The sequence below is a fragment of the Pteronotus mesoamericanus genome, unplaced genomic scaffold (genome assembly GCF_021234165.1).
Source record: "Pteronotus mesoamericanus isolate MK-2021 breed Mesoamerican mustached bat unplaced genomic scaffold, CSHL_Meso_final contig_291, whole genome shotgun sequence".
In the NCBI taxonomy this organism is placed as follows: Eukaryota; Metazoa; Chordata; class Mammalia; order Chiroptera; family Mormoopidae; genus Pteronotus; species Pteronotus mesoamericanus.
This window is the reverse complement of record NW_026555124.1, coordinates 9,914,556-9,938,547: the sequence shown is the minus strand read 5'-3', so window position 1 is coordinate 9,938,547 and position 23,992 is coordinate 9,914,556. Positions and strand designations below refer to the sequence as shown.

Genomic DNA, 23,992 nt, shown 5'->3' with positions numbered 1-23,992 from the left:
CAGTGGGGGAGATTCACACTTCCAGTTGGTGAGGAGCACCTGTTCTGTTTATTACCTTTCCCTCTAGGAACCCTCTCACTCTCCCACCTTTCCTCATTCTTTTTATACACCACACTTAAAATTGGAGGTATAACCTTGTTCAGGAATGTGCAAAACAGGGACATGGTAATGAACTCTGTGGCTGCTATAAACTTGATGAATGGCTTGTGGAGGAAGGGCATTAAATGGCAAGCTCAGTCCAGTGATTAGCTCTGTGTCATTCCTCCCTTGGAACTCATGCAGGTCGGAATAGTTTTCATTCTGCTCTAGGTTTCCTGTAAGCTTCACTGAGTGTCCCAAGAAAGCTTCTGGGTCTTGGCTGGAGGAAGACGAAGCAAAGAGGTCTTTCTGTTTCTTTCCAGCATTCCCATGTCACTTCCTCCATGTCACTTCCCCCAACCTACCTAACGCACAACTCTAGCTGTGTTTAATCTGGACAAAACCTTACGTGTTACCTTGATCAGCACTTTCTCTCTGACCTCTGCCCACCTCACACTGCCAGGACATAAATGCCTATATTCAGTCTCTTACTTTTTGCCTGAGTTACAGAATTCCTGCAATAAGAAGGAGGGCTCAGGTTCAATTTTCCCAGAAATAGTTGCACGTGGATTGCATTTTCCACATCTGGCTGTGTTTCCAGAGCACCAACAGAGGGACTCTTAAGAACTCAGACAATACTTTCATAGTGACTAATTATACTAAAAACTGAGGACTATTTTAACTATTAAATGCGATCTGACAATGAGAAAGAGAACGAGAACACTTTTTCCCATTATCATTTGGTTATAGCAATGGAGCACATGTTTATGCACTTGCTCTGTGCTTTTTCTCTAATTGTTTCAAGTATATTTTATCGACACCTACCCTGGAGCAGGGACTGTGTGCCATTTCTCTTGGATTCTTTACTACATCATTCCTTATGCAGGAATAGTATTTTTAGATCTTGTTATTCCTTATGGACCATGGACCAGCAGTGTTGGTCTCACCTGGTAGCTGGTTAGCACTGCAGAATCTTAGGCTCCGCCCAGACTTCCTCAGTCAGACCCTCCCGATTAGTTAGTTTCCCAGATTACGTGTGTGCAAATTAACATTTGAGATGCCATGATGTAGGAGACACCTAGCAGGAAGTCATAAAATGTTCATTGCATTTAACTGAAAGAAAAATTTTGTCTTGCAAAGATGAAATCCTGTGTCTGGGCTAAGAAGTTCTGACTGAATCTACATGTTACTAGAATATTAATTCCAAGGGGAGACAGGGAGAAGCAGGCAAAACCATAAAGAAAACAGGCAATAAATATGCTTGACTTAGAAATGAAATTTCTATTAAAATGATATTTTGATAAGGTAGCCTGGACCAATTTTTAATAATGTACGAGGCCTTTTGAAGCATTTTCTCTTTGGCATGGAAAAGGCTAGTTTTACACTTGGATTTTCACTGCTTGGATTAGATATTTATCCACTTCCAGGACATCTGCTTTTCCCTGTACTGATAAGTGCTCAAGACTAAGTAGAAAGTATAAGAAATGCTGAGCAAAAACACCTGAATGTGAATGTTATATACTTGGTAGAAATATGTGTTAATTTTGTCTTCTGACTTGGATGGTCTGTAAGAAACTCAAGGTATAATTTCTCTTTAATAAATGAGTAGTGGCATTGCAAAAACCAAAGCGTTATATGAAGAAATTGCATAGGATATGGCATCGGAGGCATCCCACCTCCATGACTTCCTAGTTGGTCTCAGGCCAGTTACCCAACTTCACTGAACTTTATCTCCTCACCTGTGAGATGAGCACAGCTACTTGCTCCAGCTGCCACTGAGGGTTTAGTGGGGGAGATTAAGTGAGCTAATAGGTGGTATGTGAGACATTTTGAAATCATAAAATAGGAATCCAATGCAAAGATATTCATACTTCTACAAATACAATGATCGAGAACTTTGTAAATTTGTGTTTCTGTATGTCTTACCTCTCCCCATTAGAGAGCAAGGTTATCACCCTCCTATATATCATTACTATCCAGACCCACGTGTTAACATTCATAGATATTATAGAATAAAAGATTACTGTTTGAGCTTTGGAGTCAGAACGCCCAGATTCAGATCCTGGTTCCATCACTTATTAGGTATGTGACATTGGGCAAATCGCATAACCCGTATGACCCATATGACCCATAACCCATATAATTCTCATAACCTTATCACCCTTGCTGCAAAGTAAGGGTGATAAGGTTATGAGAATTAAATAAGATAATGCATGTGAAGTGACTTATCTCAGTTTCTGGCAAGATAAATACTCAACAAATGACAGCTGTGATTGTTGTTCACAAATATGGGAACTCCTTGAGAGCAGGACTATGTATTTTTTATCTTCATTGCCCAGAGAACATCTAGCAATAATGTTCTAGGCATATAAGCTTCCACAAATCATTCCCTCATCTAATTAACACATATTTTGTGGTTCAGGAAGAATTTGTGGAATTATTGACTGATGGATGGATTATCCTTCTCTGAGTTTGGCTGGTCTCTCTTGGAGTTGCTTACAAATAGAACACAACAAACAGAACAGCACAAACACTAGCGAGAAGGAGTTGTCCCTTGCTTGAGGAAGCTCATTAGCTCTACAAGCCTCACCCTTACAAGTGATCGGGGAGTGAGGGAAGCCGCAATCATTTACTCCATGGACCCTGATAAATCATTTGATGGGTTCGCTGATGTCATCCATCAGCCTGTACTTGCCTTGAGTATTTGACTGAAGTCTACAAATCTGCTCCCTTTAAAAAACTCCAACAGTCAATCTCTGATTTGGCCTCATTTTTTTGAAGTTAGTGTGTAACTTCTCTCTGTAGGATTTGTTGTTGTTGTTGTTGTTGTTGTTGTTGTTGTTGTTATGGAACTTGGTGCTGTCCTAAACCACCATCATTTCCCCCACAAAGCAAATATAAAGTCACACCTTAATTGTCTTACTTGATAGGACTGACAAGTTTTATGTATATATAAAGGGAAGGCAACATAAAGGAAGATGTAAGAGGGCACATTTTAAACAACTATACGAGGACTGGCACCTCAATTTTTAACACTCAGAGAAAATAAAAAGCAAAAACACCAGCCTGAGTTCTCCACCTGCTCTGTCAGTCAGTGAGGGAGCCTGTCCTCAGTAGGCAGACTCTTAAAGACACTAATGTCAGTGTGATTATGGGAACTTCATCCCTCCTCAAATTTCATTCCAAACAACTAAGTCCAATCTAGATAAGAATTTTCACTTATTAAAGCAAATCTCCTCAAGCCAATGTGCCACATTAACTAAAGCCCCACTATAAGTTCAGTCCTTTGAAATTGTCATTACCCACTTTGTGTCTTTTTAAAAAAGGCAAATCACATTGGAGGAGCCAATTCATGAGCTCCTTGGAATTTAATGCGAATGCATCCTTCAGATGCTGTTATTTTTACCGGGAAAGAAGAATGAAGAGTAAGATTAAAGAAAAAACATTGAGGGCCTGATTTGAGGAAGGGGTTCTGAATGGTTGGGAAATGATTCAAGAGGTAGCGATGACAAATTCATGAACTTTACCTGCCACTACCCTTCCAGTGGGCCCACCCCCATGTGGTGCTTTGGAGGAACATGAGAAGAGATAAGGCAAGGGCAGGAGTCAGTGTGTGGGTGAGCTGAGACACCATGTATGGGGAGAGCACATGAGCTCTTATTATTATTCATACCTTGTGTTTGTATGCATTTTACCTTTTCAAAGCACGCTCACATCCAAGTGCAAATTACATGTTTATAAAGCACTTGACATCAACAATGGTTGTCTTTGTGCCAGATTCTCTCAGAATCTCAGACCCACTGGGGTGGTTAACTTCCACTTTATCCATTTAGGCTCCTCTGTCATTTATCCCTCACTCTTACGCTTTTCCCCTCTGCCTGTTTAATTTCTGAATGGTCTGAACTATAAAAACACATCTATGATCATTTGATTTCCATGCAAGCTGGCAAGTGTTGATCTGAGCAACACAGGAGAGGTTTATGGAGTGTAACGTTCAGGTAGTTTATTTGTTGGGGGGTGGGCAGGCAAGTGGGTCTATATTCTATTTGAGTCTTTTATTGTTTAAAGCATCTTATTAAGTCATAAACAGCCCAGATGGATGTGGTCGTGATGGGCATGGGCTAAATGAGGAAATAAAAATGAATAGTTTGTGCATCGATTGGAGCTTGCTTTGAGATTGCATCTTTTTATTTTAATACCATTCTATTAAAAAAAAAAAAAAAAACAAACAAAACCTAGCAAGAGTCTCCAGGGCAGAGCCATGAGGCTATTTTTAACTTGAGTATTATGCTGCCTTAATTGTATCTTCTCTGAGTAGACAAAAACATTGAGTTACTGGCAGAGAGGGGGAAAAAACGGCCAGTCCATTTTCTGGTATATCTGTGAGCCCCAACAAACAGCGCATCTTGACACAGCTTGCCTTGTCTAGAAGGATCAGAAGGGCAAGCATGGCTCAAGCAGATGTCTTAAAAGGTGATGTTGCTTGGCTGTTTATTAGAAAATGGAAGATTGTATTTTTTAATGAAAAAAAAAATGATCTGCTTTTTATTCATACAAAAAGTTCATTATGGACCAGACTATTTTAGTTTATTTTTATTGTTTATGCTATTATCTTTTTCCCCACTTTTTCTCCATTCCCCACTTTCACTCAAGCCCATCTTTTCCCCTCCCTCAGTCAATCCCTATATCTTGTCCATGCCCATGGGTTGTGTATAAATGTTCTTTGGTTAATACCATCACCATCCTTCATTGCGTACTGCGCCACCTCCCCATCCCCTGGCAGCTGTCAGTCTCATGTATCTAAGCTTCTGTTACAATTTTTTTGTTAGTTTCTTGTGTTAATTAGATACCACATATAAGTAAGATCATGTGGTGTTTGCCTTTCACTGATTGGCTTAATTCATTTAGTATAATATTCTCCAGGTCCATCCATGCTGTCGCAAAATGTAAGAGGTTTCCTTTCTCACTGCTGCATAGTATTCCATTGTGTAAATGTACCACAGATTTTTTTTTATCAACTCATCTTAGACTATTTTCAAATGTTGGCTGTTGTAAATAGTGCTGCTGTGAATATAGGACTGCATATATTTTTTCATATTGGTGTTTGGGCTCCTTAGGACATATTTCTAGAAGTGGAATCACTGGGTCAAAAAGGAGTTTAATTTTTAATATTTTGAGGATACTCCAAATTGCTTTCCACAGTGGCGGCACCAGACTTGATTCCCACCAACAGTTCACAAGAGTTCCCTTGTCTCCATATTCTTGCCAGTACTTGTTCTTTGTTGATGTGTTGATGGTAGTCATTCTGATGGGTGTAAGGTGATATCTCAGTTGAGGTTTTAATTTGATTGGCAAGCCAGAAAAGCTTTGTTTGAGTAACCTATGTCATCTTGGCCCCCTGGAAGTCTTAGCTGTGGATTGAAAAGCACTAAGCAGAGGTCACCAGGACCATAAATGCCTTGGAACATCAAGTGGCCAAGAGAATGGAGGGTCTTAGAGATGGAGCATGTAAATGAGGACATAACTATGCTTCCCTATTTGAGCATCTACAGTATACATTTTTTTATTACTATAAGTTCACTTGTTCACAATGAGTGCAATGGACTGAATTTATATATTGCAGCCCTAATTCTCAATGTGGTGGTGTTTGGAGGTGGGGGGACTTTGGGAAGTAATAGGATGAGGTCATGATAGTTGAACTCTTGTGATGGGATTGGTGCCCATAAGGGGTTATAGAGACCGGAGCTCTCTCTTGGCCTTGTGGAGATATAGCAAGAAGGCAGTTGTTTACAAGCCAGGGGCTGGGTTCTTGTTAGAACCTGGCCATGCTAGTGCTCTGGTCTTGGACTTCCAGTCTCCAGGACCTTAAAATATAAATGTTTGTTATTTAAACCACCGAGTCTGGTATTTTAATTTAGTAGCCAAAGCAAACTAAGGCAGAGGGGCTCTCAGTTGTATTCTTCCTTGTAATCCCTTCCAGCAAAGGAAACCCTACCTTATCTTTATGGATAAAGAGTAAGGGACTGAGATGTGGAAAGTTATAATGAATATAGTGTTGGGAGTATCCATAACATCTCTAGATCTCAAGAACTCTGTTTTCCCTTATCAGACTCATCCTCCCCGACCCCAGCACACAAAAAGAAATCAAAGCAAAAACAAACAAGCAACACCCAGGCATATAAATACAGAGCCAATATGTTACTCTCCTTCTGAGCTGGGCAGCTATTAGATATTGTAGAGTTTATTTTAAGGACCCACTTAGAAACAGTTGAAAATAGGCGACTTAATGGAAACACTAAAACCACATCAACCCAAAATGTGACAAGAAAACAGCTTCTTGTGTTTTTGGTGAAGCAATAAATACAACAAAAATACTTATTTTCAGAATATTTATGGAGAACAGGAAATGAGTAAGGACTTTCACTTCTAGACATTAACTCATGTTTGTTTGACCTGGGTCAATAATGACAACTTAATTGGCCAAATTCTTACATTTCCCAACTGCTGACTAAGTTAATTTGCAACTTAAAACAAGCAGCTCAGTTTGCAAACCCTTGGACTAAAGCCAGTTTCATTAGGAGCTTTACCGAGAAATGAGTTGGCACACTGGAACTTGAGGCAAAAAAGCTCCAAGAAGAGGTTTACTGCCCTCCCTAGCTGTCCCAGTGGAAAATGACACTGGGTTCTGGTTTATGGAAGTTCCAAGGGTTTAGGCATAAAAATCCTATCCTATATTTATAAATGACATCAAAGAAAGCTTTCACAGTCTTAATCCTTCCCTCGATCACTCTTACTTTAGTAAAATAATTCTGGAAAATGGTAAATGCCAACAAAGAGAAAGCCTTGTGTAGCAGAAAGGCTTCACAATTTGGCTTCAGATTTTATCTTTACTTACTCTGCTGTCTGGTTGTCTGTCCTTTCTGAATGTTAGTATCCCTATCTGTAAAGTGCAGATTAACTGAGATGTGGTATTTAAAACACTAGGCCCCAAATAGGCTCTGAACAATTGTTGGTTTTAAAAAATCAACTTCATTGTAGCATAATTTGACAAATAATGATATGCACTCATTTTAACTGTTCACATTTTTATAAATTGATTTATTTTGTAACAACCCCCACTATAAGGACATAGAACATTTTTCTAAAAGCCTAAAAAGTTCCTTTGTTCCCTTTCCCAGACAATCCCTGCAATTGCTCTTGACCCCAAACAGCTAGTGATCTGCTTTCTGTCACTGGAGTGAATTTGTTTTAATAGAGTTTCACATAAATAGAATCCTATGGTATATATTCTCTCGTGTCTGGCTTTTTCGCTTACTGGAATGCTTTCAAGATTCATCCATGTTATTGTATTAGCAGTTTATTCCTTTTTATTTTGGACTAGTATTCTGTCATATGGCTAGAACACAATTTATTTACCCTGTGACCTGGTGATGATTATTTGGGTTGCTTTCAGCTGTTACAAATAAGTCTGTTATGAAGATTTCTTTAGTAAGTCTTTATGTGCACATATGTTTTTATTTCTCTTGGGTGAATACTTTACAAGAAATTGTCAAACTGTTTTCCAAAGTGGTTATACCACTTTACATTCTCACCAGATGCATGTGAGTTCCAGTTGCTCTACAGCCTCATCAGTATTTAGTATTGTCAGTCTTTAAGTTTAGCAATGCTAGAGGGCATGTAATTTATTTAAAGTTTTAAATTGCATTTACCTAATGACTATTGATATTGAGCACTTTTCTTGAGCTTATTGTCCATTTGCATATCTTTTTTTGTGTGCGAAGTATCTGTTCAGAACTTTTTCTCACTTTGAATGTTTATTATTGATTTTCTTATTTTTAGGAATTATTTTTATATACTTGATACAAATCCTTTTTTAGATACATGTATTGCAAATATTTTCTTCTGGTCTGTGGTTTGGCTTTTCATTTTCTTGACATTGTCTTTGAAGAGCAGAAGTTTATTTTGATAAGGTCAAAATTAAAATTTATTCTATGCTTTTGATGTCCTATTTAATAAGTTTTTGTCTATCTCAAGGTTGTGAAGATTTTCTTTTATCTTTTCCTCTAGGAATTCTAGTTTTAGCTTTTATATTTAATACTCTGATCCATTTAGAGTTAAATTTTATGTATGACATGAGGTAAGGGTTGAGGTTTTTTCCCCTTATATTACCTAGTTGATGTAGCACCATTTGGTGAGGGGGGCGCGGGCGGGGTCGGTGGGGAGGGGAAAGCAACTCCTCTTCTTCCCTTTATTGAATTGGCAATAACAAACTCTTTCAGAATACATAGGGTGAGAAAGCACTCCCCAACTCATTGTATAGCACCAGTATAAAACCAAACAACTCAATTTTAAGAAAAATAATGTAGTACTAGTATAGTAAAAATAATAATACTAATATCTCCACGAGTATATACATATAAATTATTAACGAAGTATTATCAAATGAAAATCTGTGTGAGTGATCTTTAAAAAAAATGCAAATCAGATCATTCACATGGTTGTTCAAAATAACCCATTTAATTTACATCATTACCTATCACACTCAAACTTGCCTCCTGGCCGTGCGCTCTACGGCCTCACCCCAGCTTCTTCTCCGACCTTATCCCCTACCACCCTCCCTTTTTTTTATTCTCCAGCCATGTTCATGAATGTTCATTCTGTGAATTGGATCCAGACTTAAATATCATCCATTTCAGTAGCTTTCAACTGTGCGTATATGTAAGGATCACCAAGGGAGAATTAAAACATGATCAATGCTTAGCCCCACCCTAGACAAATGGAACTTAAAAATCCCTGGAAAAGATAGACCTGTGGATTATTTTAAAAGCTCCCTAGGGGATTCTAAAGTGCAACCTGAGATGAGAACCATGGAACCGTGCTCTTCTCTTGATGCCCAGGGACTCAGGTCTGCTCTTCCCATTCAGAGGTCTGACTGCCCCACCCCTGGCCTCCACTTTTCCACTAGGAGCCTGTAGAATCTTCAGCCTCTCCCTCTTGCTTTATTTCAGTAGTTTGCCCATTAATTCCCAGAATCAGAGAAAGCTGGAGTAGAAAGGGACCTGCATTATCTAACAAGGAGATGCGCATGGAGGCAAGATGGATTGGAACCCAAATTTTCTAGCACTGTCACCGGTATGGTTTTAGTTACCTGATTTATTTCTTTTCCTCTTATCTGTGTTGAACGAGGCTGCAGAACTGAGATTTCGGAGGATCCTCAACTTTTTAGTGTGCTTGCAGCAGTTCTCATTCAATAAATCTTCCTTTACAAGTCCCTCTGTTAACTTTTCTTTCCCCTGTGATGTGGGGGTAGAGGCTGGAGTGTCAGACAAATTTTCTCATTTTTATATGCAAGTAAATCACTTGATTATATTTTTTGTCCTTATGTTATCATGAATATTTCAAATGAATTTTATATGGTTCATATTTATGGTTTGGGAGCTATTTCACATTTTGGCTCATTGCAGTCTCATCTGCATATACCGTATCTCAGCTGATGTTGATTGGTCTCATTTACATATTCATCACGTTCTTATTTTCAAAGATATTTTGTTATACACTGGCTTTTCTTCCCCCTCCAGTGTTATAATACCACGGTGGATGTGTTTTTAAATTGCACTCATTTCCATACATAATTTTTCTGGTTACCATAAATCTCCACATTGTCACCTAGTCTCCCCACCCTATTCAGTGTAATCTTCACACTTTATACTAAGCTGACATATGGCTCCGAAGTAATTAAAGACAATGTAAACAGTTTACGGTGCACTTTGCAAAGCCACTTCACATTGCAGAGTTTGATGATTTCCTTTTCCCCCAGCCAGTCCCAAAGCAGTGAAGAGTACGAAGGTTTGAGATAGTGATGCTGATTAAAGCTAAGGTGTGAACAGTGATCATTTCATTTCCAATGTAGAGAGTCCAGCTCTAGTTCTACAGAAAAGACTTTCTTTCCCTTTTGAATTTTATCAGAAGGAAGTGAGGTTAAGTTGGGTTAATAAAAAAATAAGAATCATCAGTGTGGGTTGGGACAGAGTTATTGTCTTCTTTCAATCATTCTAACAGGAAGAAGAGGGAAAAATCATATTCATCAAATCCCCAATCATCCTGCCCATAGAGACCTTTCTGTTCTAGATGAAAACAGGACTAATTTTCTTTTTAGACATTAGTTGTTTGTCCAATTACTGACATCTAGCCTCCACTTTTTTCCAGCAATGATCTCAGTTGTTGTTTGTGAATCTCCATCCCCCACTCCAACACTGTGTGGTTGGGGTAGGTGCTTTCAACTGTAAGAATGGGGCCCGTTTGCTCAGGCCATAGCCACTCTGAGTATCACACTCCCTTAGCTGCAGTGGTTGGTCCAGGGATGGTCATGTGACCTAAGCAAGTCATCCAATCTAAAAACTTTATAGGATGGAGCAAGAAAAAGCTCAGCTCTCCTTTTGAATAGAACCCAAGATGAGCAGGGAGGCCAGGGGCTACCTATCTTGCCACGAGGGATGAGGCTGAAACTAACTTAACAGGAGCGAGACCTAAGAGAGGAAAAGAGTCCAAGTCCTAAGGACACTGAACCTGAATAGAGATGTTTCTGAAGCCATTCTTTCTCTCTGACCATCAAGTTCAATGAGCTGCTAAATTCCTTTTTTTTTCTTAAACCTATTTGAGGTTTACTTTCTTTTGTCTCTTACAACAGAAAGAATCCTAACAAATGCAATGTTTGTATGCCTTGTTTTGCATAGATTACCTTGTACATTTTGCCCTGGGTTATATTTTAAATTATAACTATGTCAATGTCTAGATCATAGTAGATTCTCAGTTAATGTCATATGCCTCTAAACTTCTACATTATTTAACATTATTATTCATATTATTAAGTATTTTCTTTTTATATCTGGATATCTTGTCTGTCCAACTAATTATATTTGTTTATTCATTCATTTCTTATTCATGCATTTATCAGTTATTTATTGTATTTAATCTGTGTTGAGGCACCATGGATCTAATACCAAGTAAAAGCAAAAATATCCTTGTGCTCATGGAGTCCAATAGGAGAGTTAGAAAGTAATTAAATTATCACCTAAATAAGTGTAAAATTGCTAAAATGATAGTCAACACACAGAGGCTAATGGTGCAATGGAAGTGTATACAGCATGGTTTTCCCCTAATTGGGGGGGTCAGAGAGGGCTTTCCTGGGCAAGTGACATTGCTGTGGGAATCTGAAAGGTGGGAGGAGCCAACTATATTAAAAGGGTAGGGTGGAAAGGATGCTCTAGTCAGAAGGAACAGTGTGTGCCAAGCAAGGCCCATGGTTGGTAGCGTAACCTAGTACATTTTATGAACTAAAAAGGAGCTAGTAGAACAAAGGAGAGAATGTTAGAGGTCCAGTGTCTTTTTTATGTTAAGAGCAGTGGTAAGACATGGAGAAAGTGTGTGTGCTCTTGTGGGCATGTGCATATGTGTGTAAAAGAGGGAGGAAGAAGGAGAGATGGATGGGTGTGGAAGGTGACACGATTACATATGAATTAAGAGAATGTGACTGCTGTGTAGGGAATGGATTGGGTGAGGGGAGAGTGTGCTGGTGGAAGCTGGGGAAAGAGATAAGTAGACAGATTAGAGGAATAGCAAGGAGATGAAAGCAATAGGACTCGGTGTTGTACTGTAATACGAAGTTAAGTTACACTCTGACCTTTCCCTTAAAGAAAAATCAAGGGATCTGGAAAAACTTGTAAATTCTGAATACAATTTGATAAATACTCTATTAATACTCTGAACAAGAGATGATGGTTTGGAAGCACTGGAGAGTTCTGGAAAGACTGTACAAAGGAGTAAACATTTGATCTGTAGTCAGGAGGCCAAGCAGGGTTTCTGTTTCAATTTTAAGTGGAATTTTATGCAGAACAACGTCTACATAAGACCAGTGTGAAAGTGTATTTTGTTTATTTGTTCATTCATTTATTCATTCTTTCATTCATTCATTTACCTGCTACTATTTTTTGGTCCCTCTATGTACCAGGAATTGTCCAAAGAAATAGCCATCACATTCTAGGTAAGTAATATGATGCCTAGTAATGATAATACTTGGGAAATGGCAAATTTTCCTTCCTGGTGAAAGCATGGGATATAGTACATATGGTGGGAGCAATAGGGCTTTAATTTCTGTGCAGGGGTTTAAGGCTGAAATCTATAGCCATAAGGGTTCCTCCCAGTTTCTTCTGCAAGTGAGTCTGAGCCATGCAGGTCTGTCAGCAGAGTGGTGGAGAGATCGAACCTGGGACAGGTGTGGCAGCCTCATGCAGTGGGCTATGTAAGTTGATGAGATTTTGGATCTACTGGCAGCACAGGAGTGAGAGAGGGGCTGCACTCTGGGAATATTTTTGTGGGGGAGTCAGTAGGACTGGAAGAGCACCTGAATATAAGGAACAGAGGAGGCCTGTGTCAAGGAAGACTTTGACTTTTCTTGCTTGGGAATCTGGGCAGATGTTATTCACTGAGCAATGTGGGAAGATGAGAAATTTAAGAATGATGCTGATGAGGTAATGTGCACCTATTGAATTGGAAGCACTTGCAGTTTACTTAGGTGTAGATGTTTCCGAGGCTCTCCACTTCAAAACAAGAATTTCGGACTCAGAAGGGAGGTGGAAGTTAAAGAAGGCTAAGGAGCCATGATAGTGTGACATTTTTTGATGAGTAATGATTTAGGGGTGTGACTGTAAAGAAGAAAAATGGCCAAAAATGGAACCCTGGAATATTTGAACTTTTGAGGAACAAGAAGGATGGAGAGGTGGTTATGGAGTGGTCTGGGAGGGTAAGAGGGCAGGCAGAGGGTATGATGTCACTGAAGTTAAAGGGGAAAAGAGCAAGAATGGCTTGAATGGCCAGTAAAATCTAAAGCTGCATGCAAGTTAAGCGCTAAGAAGACAAAGTAGAAGTCATTAGATCTGGCAGTTATGGTATTTTTGGGAACCTTAATAGAGTAATGGGGTCAGACAATCAGTGGACACATAGCAAGTGGTCAGCTTAAGGAGTGATTGAAAGAAAAGGAGAGGGAGGCAGTGAATATAGGCTGCTCTTCCAAAAGAGTGGTAGTGATGGGAGGAGGGAGGAAGGTAGCAGGGAAGGAAGGCAGGGCTTACAGAGGAAGCCCCCCGCCCTCTTTTTAATTAAGATAGGGGGATCTTGGCCACAAGTCAAAAATGAATAAAAGGGATACATGATTTGTGGAAAGGTAAGTATTGGAGAGGAAGCCGATATTTATTAAGTTCAGGAAACCAGTTAAAAAGTAAAGGAAGAACAAAATGCTGGGGATAGATCTGTCAAGGAGATGAGAACTCACGTAGAAAGTGACACAATGAGTGAAGGTGAGCCTGGAGCCTGAAGGGGACAAACAGCCTGTTCAGAGTTCAATTCCGGGCCAGGCCCTCTACTGGGGAATGTTTTTTGAAGCCTTAGGACATAAAAAGTGCTAGAAAAAAAATAAGATCACTTTAATTTTATTTTTGGCATCTCCCTGTTTCAGTGCAGGCTGATTAATAAAGACATGAGGTAGAGATGGACAAGCTGTGTCCGAGGAAGTGAGGAGTTTCTGAGCCAGCTGCCCTGTCTCTGAAATTACTGTTGTGTCAGCTCAGCCTAACCATTGAGATCATCCCAGACAGGTCTTGTCTGATGCTGAACACCCAGTTAGGGGTCAGTCACATTGCTGGATTGAATTCGATGAAGGTGGATTATTTGTGCTGTCTGATATTTCTGTTTTTAAAATGATTTTGATGAAATTATAGGGTTGTTTGCTGGATTAGGCATATCTAATATTCATCTGGTCTGTGTTAATTTCGGGCAGGGCAATAGCCAATCTATCAGGAATGTACCTATAGCCAAATGTTCTCCAAGTCTGTTGCTTTCCTGTTCACTTTGGTGAGCTTTTTGCAGATGACTGCCCCCATCTCTCAATTCCTGGAAGTGTTGAATGTTTTCAAGAAGGTAAACCCTGAAGACTGCAGGTCTTAAACTGGGCTCTCATCTGACTGGAGGATGTTTGCACTTAGAAATCAGAGATCTCATAAACCATCTCCTTTAAATCTTCTCCTTTAATATGCAGCTGAGGAAATCAAGGCCCTGAAGGATACAGTGATTTAATTGAGGTTACACAGTAAGTTTATGTTAAAATTAAGGCTCAGTCGCAGGATTCTGACCAGCCTGCTCTAAGCAGGTGGTTGAATCATAACTCCTCGCTCTGTGTTTCTTTCATTAATGGGTTTCTTTCTTGCTTTCTCAGAGCTCAGTAAATAATCTTCTTAAAGGACAGAGGGTTGGGGGGATGAAAAGACCAAGAGGAAAAATTGAATAGCTTCAAGAAGGAGAAATGCATGTAACCTGGGGGGTGGCTTTCATTCTCTTCTGTGTAATCTGTCTATCTGTTGCAGTATTTATCGGCATTGAAGTCCTGAATTCCGGCTACCACTGTGGTGAAGAACACATTTTCTTCCTGAGAGATGGAATCTCGAGCCAAAGGGAAAATGGGAGAATTTGTTCTGCTTTTTACTGCTGTTCCCCATTTTGAGAAAATCCTATCTGGGAAAAGTCCCCATATTAAACTAGCCCAATAAGAAGTGAATGTGTGCATTAACAATGGAGTTTTCTCTTTTCAAAGGAAATCTCCCTCAGTGCTCTTAAAATTTTCCAAACCTAAATGTTTATGTATCAATTACGACTTGTTGCATGGCTCGGGAAAAGGAAGTCTAGAGAAGCCCTAGAGCATAAATGTTAGGCCCTGATGTCAATTCCAAATTAGTCAGAAATGATAGAAAGTCTCCCTGAAAAAGAATGGATGTCAGCAGAGAAAACAGGCTTTTGTTTGTAAAAATTCCACTCATCGGTACTTTGGGAGCAATGCCTTATGAAAGAAAAAAGTGAGGATTCTTGGATTGCTTATGCTCTTTTCAATGCCACACTCTGAACGATTCCACATTACTGTTTAGGAGCTATGATGTGGAAATAAAATGGGGGGAAGTGTGAAGAGTTTTCTGGCTTCTAAGCACAGGGCATCACAGCGGCTGTGATCTGAGGCTGCTGCCCACAGCCGGATCGAGGCGTTCACACATAGCACTGACAGGTACATACATTTTCTCCAGGTCCCCAAATCCTGGGAATGCTCCCTTTGGGATGACTCGAAGCTTGGTGAGGACAAACCGCCTGAAAAGAGAGAGGACATAAAATATCACAGCTTATCCATTCCTTGATGAGTAATTGAGAGCCGAATGTATTATTTCAGCTAACAGCAAATACAGAGCAAGTGCTTGCCATTTAGTGGTCGCAATTGCTTTTACATGATTTCTCTTTACCCTCACCACAAAGCAGTCATATTGGCACTACTGTTATCCCCATTTTGCATAAAAAGAAACTGAGGTGAAGGGAAGTTAAAAAAGTTACTCAGGGTCACACAGCTCATGGCAGAGCCCAGATATGCACCTTACTTGTCACTACTACTTTATATTGCTTACTATAGCCCTGTGTGAAGTTCTTTCTCTACTCCAAGCCCGAATACCTGTTCCCTTATTGTCATTCACGCTGACCTTTCAAAGGGACAATGAACCCAATAGAAGGAGAACGTCCTTATGCTCCCAACCATCCATCCATCTGTACCTGTGCTTGTATACCCCAACTTTCCTCCTGTTTCCCTCGTGATCAGGACCCTGGGCCTGACTGACAGCTCCTCCAATCCACATCAGATTTTTTCCCCTCTCTTCTAGTCAGGGTAGCCACTACAGCATTCGTCCCTTTCTTGCATAAGTTTTAGTTCTCTACTGGATCTTGTCCATCAGTATGCAAACATGCTGGGATTTCTCTCATCTAAAAAAACCCAGTCTTCTCTTAACCTCAGCTGCCTTCAGATTTTGCCATTTTCTTCTGTTTGAAATATGTGTCTCACGTTTATCTCAAAATTCCTTCCAATGGCTTCTCAACTCAGGGAAAAACCCAAATTGTATACAATAGTCTATGTGGCCCTTCGGGATCTTCATGCTTTCCCTTTCCATAGATGCTCTAGCTTCAATTTTGACAACTCTGCTCTTTGCTCATCTTGTCCTGGAACTCTCCTGCTAGTTCTTGGACATGCCATGTTCTTTCTTGCCTAAGGTTTATGCATTTGCAATTCTTCTTACCTGGAACATTCCTCTTGCAGATATCCTCTTGGCTTGTTCCCTCAGCCTGCTGTTTGCTCAGATGTCACTTCCCAATGATGCTTTCCATAATCACTCTACTTAAAATGACAATCTCCCCAACTCAGGCCCTGGCCCCTTTTCCTGCCTAAATTTTTCTTCATAGTACTTCTGGCATGCGTGTCATACATTCTAATTATTTATCTTTTTATGCATTCATGTATTTATCTCCTACCTGTAACTATTTAGAATATAAGCTCTGTGAGGGCAGGAATTACTGCCTGATTTGTCTGCTGCTACACACCAAATGCCTAGGACAGTGCCTAGTATATGACCAGTATTCAAAAAACATTTCTGGAATGACCAAATGAATGGCGGTTGAACAGTTTGAGAGTTCTAGGCTTGAGGGTGGAATTCTAAGTGATCCTTTAGACATTTCTGCAATAGGAATACTATTCCTTTCCCTGGCTTTCCCTGGCTTTCCTCCCTCTGGCTTTCTCTGGATTTGTAATTGATTAAAAGGAATTTGGTTTTCTTTCTACTTGAGTCCTTCCTTCTGCAAGGCAGTCTGTGAGCAGGAATTAAATAATTAAACACTGTACGCTTGGATAGTTTTACATACCTTCTTTACTTTAGTCTCCTATCATTTATTGGTGTTAGTGAAATTCCTGTTTCAGATAAAGTTGTTATTCAAGCAAACATTTTTTTTTTTTTACTTTGTTTGAATTTGACTATGTGTACCAGCTCTGTGGTAAGATATCATGAGAGAGAATCCTGCATATTGTTCTTGAAAAGAGTTTACATACTGGGAACGCAAAACCAGAAACCTTGGAATCACTGGAAAACAGTAGAGTGATACAGTTGATGTAATAACTATAACTGTTATGAAAGGATTGAAATGAGAAACATTCCAAGGTACATAAACATATAAAAGGAAGATTGGAAGCAGGGGGTGAATTTGAGCCTGGGTCTCAAAACTATCAGGTCATAGTAAAAGCATAGTCTCTTTGAAACCATTTTAAATGAAAAGTTATAATTTAAAGTTTAAACAGTTCCAAATTTTAAATGAAAAGTGACCTAGTTTTCAATTTGGTATAACAGATCTGGAAGAGTGTCAACTTCTAGAATGTCCATCTGCAGAGAACCCAGATTAGTTCATATTTTCTTAACTGGGCTTATATAACTATAGTTAACAGACAAGTTTCTTTTGTTCTTATCATGTGAAAGAAAAATGATGAAAACAAACTATAGTAAAATCACATTATAAAATTTCTTTAAACTACTTAGTCTAACAATTTAAAGGAGTTGAAATATTAAAGTAAAATAATGAGATATACGAAGAGCAGAATCTTGGGTAATTGACTCTTCTATTTAAAACAAGTCAACTAGATAGCACTTTTTAACTCAACCCTAGCAGCAGGCACATTTTAAAAATTTTCATTGCCTGTAGCTGTATTAAGTGCTTAAAACTTAATGTAATTAAATCTGTTTTGAAGATGGAAAATCTTAATTTCCATCCATTTCCTGAAATGATATAAACTAGATAACTTGAAGATATTTCCACTAAAAATGACCTAGAAATATTATATAACATATAATAAATATTGTTTTAAATGTATAGATGATGAGCTTGCAAGAATGAGAAATCCCCATGGGTCAAAAGTAAATCAACTGAATACCAGATGGAACCCTGACCAGTGAATGCAAACCAGAATACAAGGAGGGTAAACTGAAGCCAAAGTATGGGGGAGGCAGCTTCTCTGGACTTTGTAGTCAAGGGATTTGTGTATTGACGGCAAACTGGTACTTGAGATGAAACATGGAAGGTGGAAAGCGAAGACTCATTTTTTTCATCTGCTTGTGCTCCCTCTCTCCCTCTCCCCCAGGCCCTCCTCTCTCTTCCTTGCACAGAAAAGGGATGACAGGCAATTTTCAGTAAAAATAATCTGGAAATTTTCCATAATTTATAACAGGCATAAATCCTCAGATTCAAGAATCTCAACAATGCCCAGGATAGGAACAAAAAATATATCCACTGACAGATATCTGTTAATTAAAACTGTGGAGACATAATAAAGCATTTTAAATGCAAACAGAGAGGGAAAAAAAAAAGACATCTTCAATTAAAAAATTAGAAAAACTTGTAAAAGTATCATCAAAATTATTAGAGAAAATAATTGCCAAATTGAACTACTATACCCAAGAATTATTATTTTCAAATGAGAAGGTAAAGACATGTTTAGACAAGTTTAATTAGCCACTACAACAGCAAAGTTTTAGCAAAAGAATTTCTTCATAGAAGAAGAAAATTTAAGTTAGTGGAAAAGAACAAAACACAAGAAGGAAGGGTGAACAAAGAAACTAGTGTTCCTTCTTGAATAGGTGAGTTTTCATAATTGTAAGAAAACTTACCAATTTAATGAGAAGTACTAAAATGATAATGGCCAAGAACTAGGTCACAAAGCAAGTTAATATCAAACAAATCACCTTCTTTGGCAATGATGCAATTAAATTACTTTGAAATCAGCATAAAAGATAGTTAACCCCATCCCTACCCCAACACATGTACAACCAACTGGAAAGCCTAAACCAAACCAAAATGAAACAAACTTCCTTTTAAATGATAGGGTCAAAGAAGAAATTGCAATAATAATGAGCAATTATTTGGAATTGAATTATAATTATAATACAACATATAAAACATATGGGATATAGCTAAACTGCTACTTATAGAAAGATTTGTAGCCTTAAATTATTACACCAGAAAAATAAAAAAGATGGAAAATTTATGTGCCAAACTTTCAACATAGGAAACTAATGAGAGAACAACAGAATCCTGGAAGCAAAACTATAAAGCTAGTATTTCTTCATTCCAGTTGTGGCTAGAACTTCAGGTGCAAACTCAAAAGTAGTTTAATAAGAAACATTGGTAAATGAGGAACTACTGACAGAATGTTTTGAGAAGATAAACACTCAGATAAACTCGACAACTTGATACATTAAACTAAGTTCAATCTATACTAATGTGATATTTCACAATTGTAAGGTTAAGTTTCTACATAAATTTATTGCTAACATGGGTAAAGCAGACTTCTTGTAATATTGAAAAAATTATTACAATAGTTTCAAGAACTCTTGATTTATGAATTTAGCACTAAAATGATTATTACAGAAAAGTAACATTGTTTGAATGTTTATTGAAGAAAACTGTTAAAGTTGCAAACACTGCTTATCATGGAAGTTTTTAACCCAAAACTTTCTGATAATTAATTCATTATGGCCTTATTAATTTAGCTTCAATTAATATAAAACATGTATGCATATTTCTTTTAAATAGGTAGCATTGGTAAAGTGAAAGGAAAAGAAACTATTCTTAGTGAATTTTCCTTTTAGAAATAAAGTAATGGGTCTAACGGATTAACTTAAAGCACATTGCAAAATTTAAGTATGCCTTGAGAGAAGAAGCCTAAAGAAAGTGGAGAGAAAAGATAATAAAGAATAGAAATTAATTAAAAATAACACAGAAGACCAACAGAATCAACAGCCACTTCTTTGGAAAGATTAATAGAATTTAAAAAATCTGTCCATGTTGAGCAAGAAAAAAAAAGCAATAAAACAACGAGAGACATGAAAGTTGGCAATTAACTACTGGTACAATAGGTTTTAAGTTAGAGGAACCTAAGAATAATTTATAACATTAGATTTGAAAAATTACTCAATATGGATAATTTTCATAGAAATACATATATAACCAAAACTGACTTAAGAAGATACAGAAAAATTGAATTGAACTATAAACATTAACTAATTGGGTTTGTAGTTTAAAAGCTACCCATCATAAAACAAGGTCAGCATTATAGGATTTAAAAAGTACATTCTTTTTATTTTTAAGGATTTTATTTATTTATTTTTAGAGAGGGAAAGAGGGAGAAAAAGAGGGAAACATCAATGTGTGGTTGCCTCTAGGGCGCCCCCTCCTGGGGACCTGGCCCACAACCCAGACATGTGCCCTGACTGAAAATCAAACCAGTGAGTGACCCTTTGATTCGCAGGCCAGTGCTCAATCCACTGAGCCACACCAGCCAGGCCTAAAAAGTAATTCTACCTCTTTAAAGTAGTAGACGATCTCAATCTTATACAAACTATTCCAGAGACTAGCAAAAGAGAACACTCTCTGATGCATTTTATGTGTCTGGTGTAACATCAGTAACAAAACCAGAGAGGGACAATAAAAAAATGAATCAATTTAGGCCAATCTCACTTGTTAATGTAAATGGAAAAATCTGAAATAATAGGGTGACAGTACATATGCAATAGACTGTAAACAAATAATACACCATCACCAGTTTGTGTTTGTCCTACTGTTTAAGGGTTGCTTGATACCAGAAAACTCTATTAAGAAAACCTTCCACATATCGGTACTTAAAAGAAGAAAGCCACATGATTTTCTTAAAAGTCATAAAAAAGATGTTTGATAAAAACCAAACGCATTCATAATAAAAACCTTTTGAGAGTTCGATCGGTAGCGGGAGCGGAGAGCGGACCCCAGAGAGCCCTGAGCAGCCCCACCGCCGCCGCCGGCCTAGTTACCATCACACCCCGGGAGGAGCCGCAGCTGGCGCCGCCGGCCCCAGTCACCATCACCGCAACCAGGAGCAGCGAGGCCGAGACCCAGCAGCCGCCTGCTGCCCCCCGACCCTCAGCGCTGCCGACACCAAGCCCAGCACCACGGGCAGTGGCGCAGGGAGCGGCGGCCCCGGGCGGCCTCACCTGCCGGCGGGGACAAGAAGGTCATCGCAACGAAGGTTTTGGGAACAGTAAAATGGTTCAGTGTTAGAAACGGATGTGGTTTCATCAACAGGAATGACACCACGGAAGATGTATTTGTCCACCAGACTGCCATAAAGAAGAATAACCCCAGGAAGGACCTCCGCAGTGTAGGAGATGGAGAGACTGTGGAGTTTGATGTTGTTGAAGGAGAAAAGGGTGCGGAGGCAGCCAATGTGACAGGCCCTGGTGGAGTTCCAGTGCCAGGCAGTCAATATGCAGCGGACCGTCACCACTATAGACGCTGTCCACGTCGCAGGGGTCCTCCACGCACTGACCAGCAGAATGACCAGGACAGTGAGAGTGGGGAAAAGAATGAGGGATCGGAGAGTGCTCCTGAAGGCCAGGCCCAAAGGCGCCGGCCCTACCGCAGGCGACGGTTCCCCCCTTACTACCTGCGGAGACCCTATGGGCGTCGACCACAATATTCCAGCCCTGCTGTGCAGGGACGAGTGATGCAGGGTGCCGACCACCAGGGTGCGGGAGAACAAGGGAGACCAGCGAGACGGAATATGTATCGGGGCTACAGACCACGATTTCGCAGGGGCCCTCCTCGCCCAAGACAGCCTAGAGAGGACGGCAATGAAGAAGATAAGGAAAATCAAGGAGATGAGACCCAAGGTCACAGCCACCTCAACGTCGGTACTGCCGCAACTTCAATTACCGACGCAGACGCCCAGGACACCCTGAACCACAAGATGGCAAAGAGACAAAAGCAGCCGATCCAGCAGCTGAGAATTCCTCCGCTCCCGCTCCTGAGGCTGAGCAGGGCGGGGCTGAGTAAATGCCGGCTTACCATCTCTACCATCATCCGGCTTAGTCACCCAACAAGAAGAAATGAATATGAAATTCCAGCAATAAGAAATGAACAAAAGATTGGAGCTGAAGACCTTAAGTGCTTGCTTTTTGCCCGTTGACCCGATGACTAGAACTATCTGCATTATCTATGCAGCATGGGGTTTTTATTATTTTTATCTAAAGACGTCTCTTTTTGGTAATGACAAACGTGTTTTTTTAAAAAAATAAGCCTGGTTTTTCTCAATACACCTTTAAAAGTTTTTAAATTGTTTCATATCTGGTCAAGTTGAGATTTTTAAGAACCTCAGTTTTAATTTGTAATAAAAGTTTACATCTTGATTTTTTCAAAAAAGTCAACAAACTGAAAGCACCTGTTAATAAAGGTCTTAAATAATTGTCAAAAAAAACCCTTTTGATAAACAAAAAAAGGAGGATGTTGTTAACCTGATAAAGGATCAAATCTATCAATCACTATAATAAATGTTATGCTCAATGATGTAGTATTAGACACATTCCATTTAAAATTAGGAATGAGGCAAGGATGACTGCTGTTAGCTAAAGATTCAATACTGTGTTAGGAGCTTTGTCTACACGGTAAGAGAAGAAAAAGATGTATCAGCATTATTGATTTAAAAACTGTCAGTATTTATAGATAACATGATTGTCTACACAAACAAGGAAACTTTATCTTAAAATAATTTGAAAGTATTATTAGAACTAATAAAGTCTAGTAGGGTAACTGGTTATATTATCTTAATATTTTACTTTTTACTTTTTTATTATTTATTGAATTTATTGGGATGACACTGCTGTTGACAAAATCATAACAGGTTTCAAGTGCACAATTCTACAACACATCAGCTGTACACTATATTGTGTGTTCAAATCTCTGTCCATATTTTGAAGTGTATAATTTAATAATGGTCACAAAACTTATGCAACATTAGACATTAAGAAAAAAAGACTTAGAGATTTATGAAGCATAACCAAATATTTAACTAAAAGACATTTAAAAAACCTGTACAAACAAAAATAGCACATTATAAATGGGAATCCTCAATATCGTGAAGCTATTTTATTCAATATTAATACATAAATTAATAGCAAGACCAATCTAAGTCACAATATTTTTGTTTCTTTGTGGTATGTTTGTATGGAGTAGCTGATAAATATCCATCTGGAAGAATAGCCAAAACAATTTTGAAGAAATAAAACAAGATCAGGGAAATTATGTGTGATGAAATATGATTTTTATAAAGTTACAGTGATTAAAATGCTGTAGTACTGACAGGGATTAAAAAACAGACCAATGGAAGAGAATGAAGAGCACAGAACTAGACCATAAACAAGAGGAAATAACTGGGTAGCATTAAAAATCAGTGGAGGAAGATATGGACCAATCAATAAGGGATACTATTGATTATCTTAGTGGAAAAAAATAACGTAGGACCTTTGCTTATGCCTGCATTCAAATCTCAGTTCTAGCCTTATTAAAGATCTAAATGGGAAAAGTCAAAACATTAAAACTTTTAAATAAAATACAATATTTTGTTAAGAAGACGTTCTTTAAAAAAAACACAAAAAACTTCACACCAAAATTGGAAAATAAATTTCCAATACAATTGACTATTAAGCTTAAAATTTCTGTGAAACAAAGATACATAAAGTAATTGAGAAGATGAGATATAGACTTGAGAAAGATATTTTACAACACATACAACTAAAAAAGTGTTAGCAACCAAAATATAAGGAACTTTACAAAATAATAAGAAATATACATATAAACCAGTGGAAAAATTGACAAAAGATGGGAACAGACAACTTGTACACATATAGGAGAAAATGCAAATGGCCAATAAACACATGAAAAGATGTTCATACTCACTAGTAATCCGGAGAATGTTAATTTAAACATTAATTAGATACCATTTCATGCCATCTTATTGGCAAGTATTAAAAAATAAACTTAATAAAAACAGTGGTGCAGGGCAGTGGAATAATACAACATTTTCCATACTCTTGATGGAAGGGTAATTTGCTGCAAGTACTCTTAATAGCCATTTGGCAATATGTATTAAAGTCGAAGGTACAAATGCTCTTGGACTCAGATATTCCATGTTTCTTTGCCACATGTGCACGTG

General features: G+C 38.5%; 1 protein-coding gene across 1 annotated transcript in view; it reads right to left on the bottom strand.

Annotated features, from left to right (window-relative positions):
- The window catches only part of FSHR (follicle stimulating hormone receptor), a 161,269-nt gene that overhangs the window by 77,803 nt on the left and 59,474 nt on the right, over nt 1-23,992 (bottom strand). Inside the window, exon 2 of the mRNA XM_054575398.1 lies at nt 15,190-15,261. Within this exon, the coding sequence (XP_054431373.1) occupies nt 15,190-15,261 (72 nt within the window). The remainder of the gene's footprint in view (nt 1-15,189; nt 15,262-23,992) is intronic.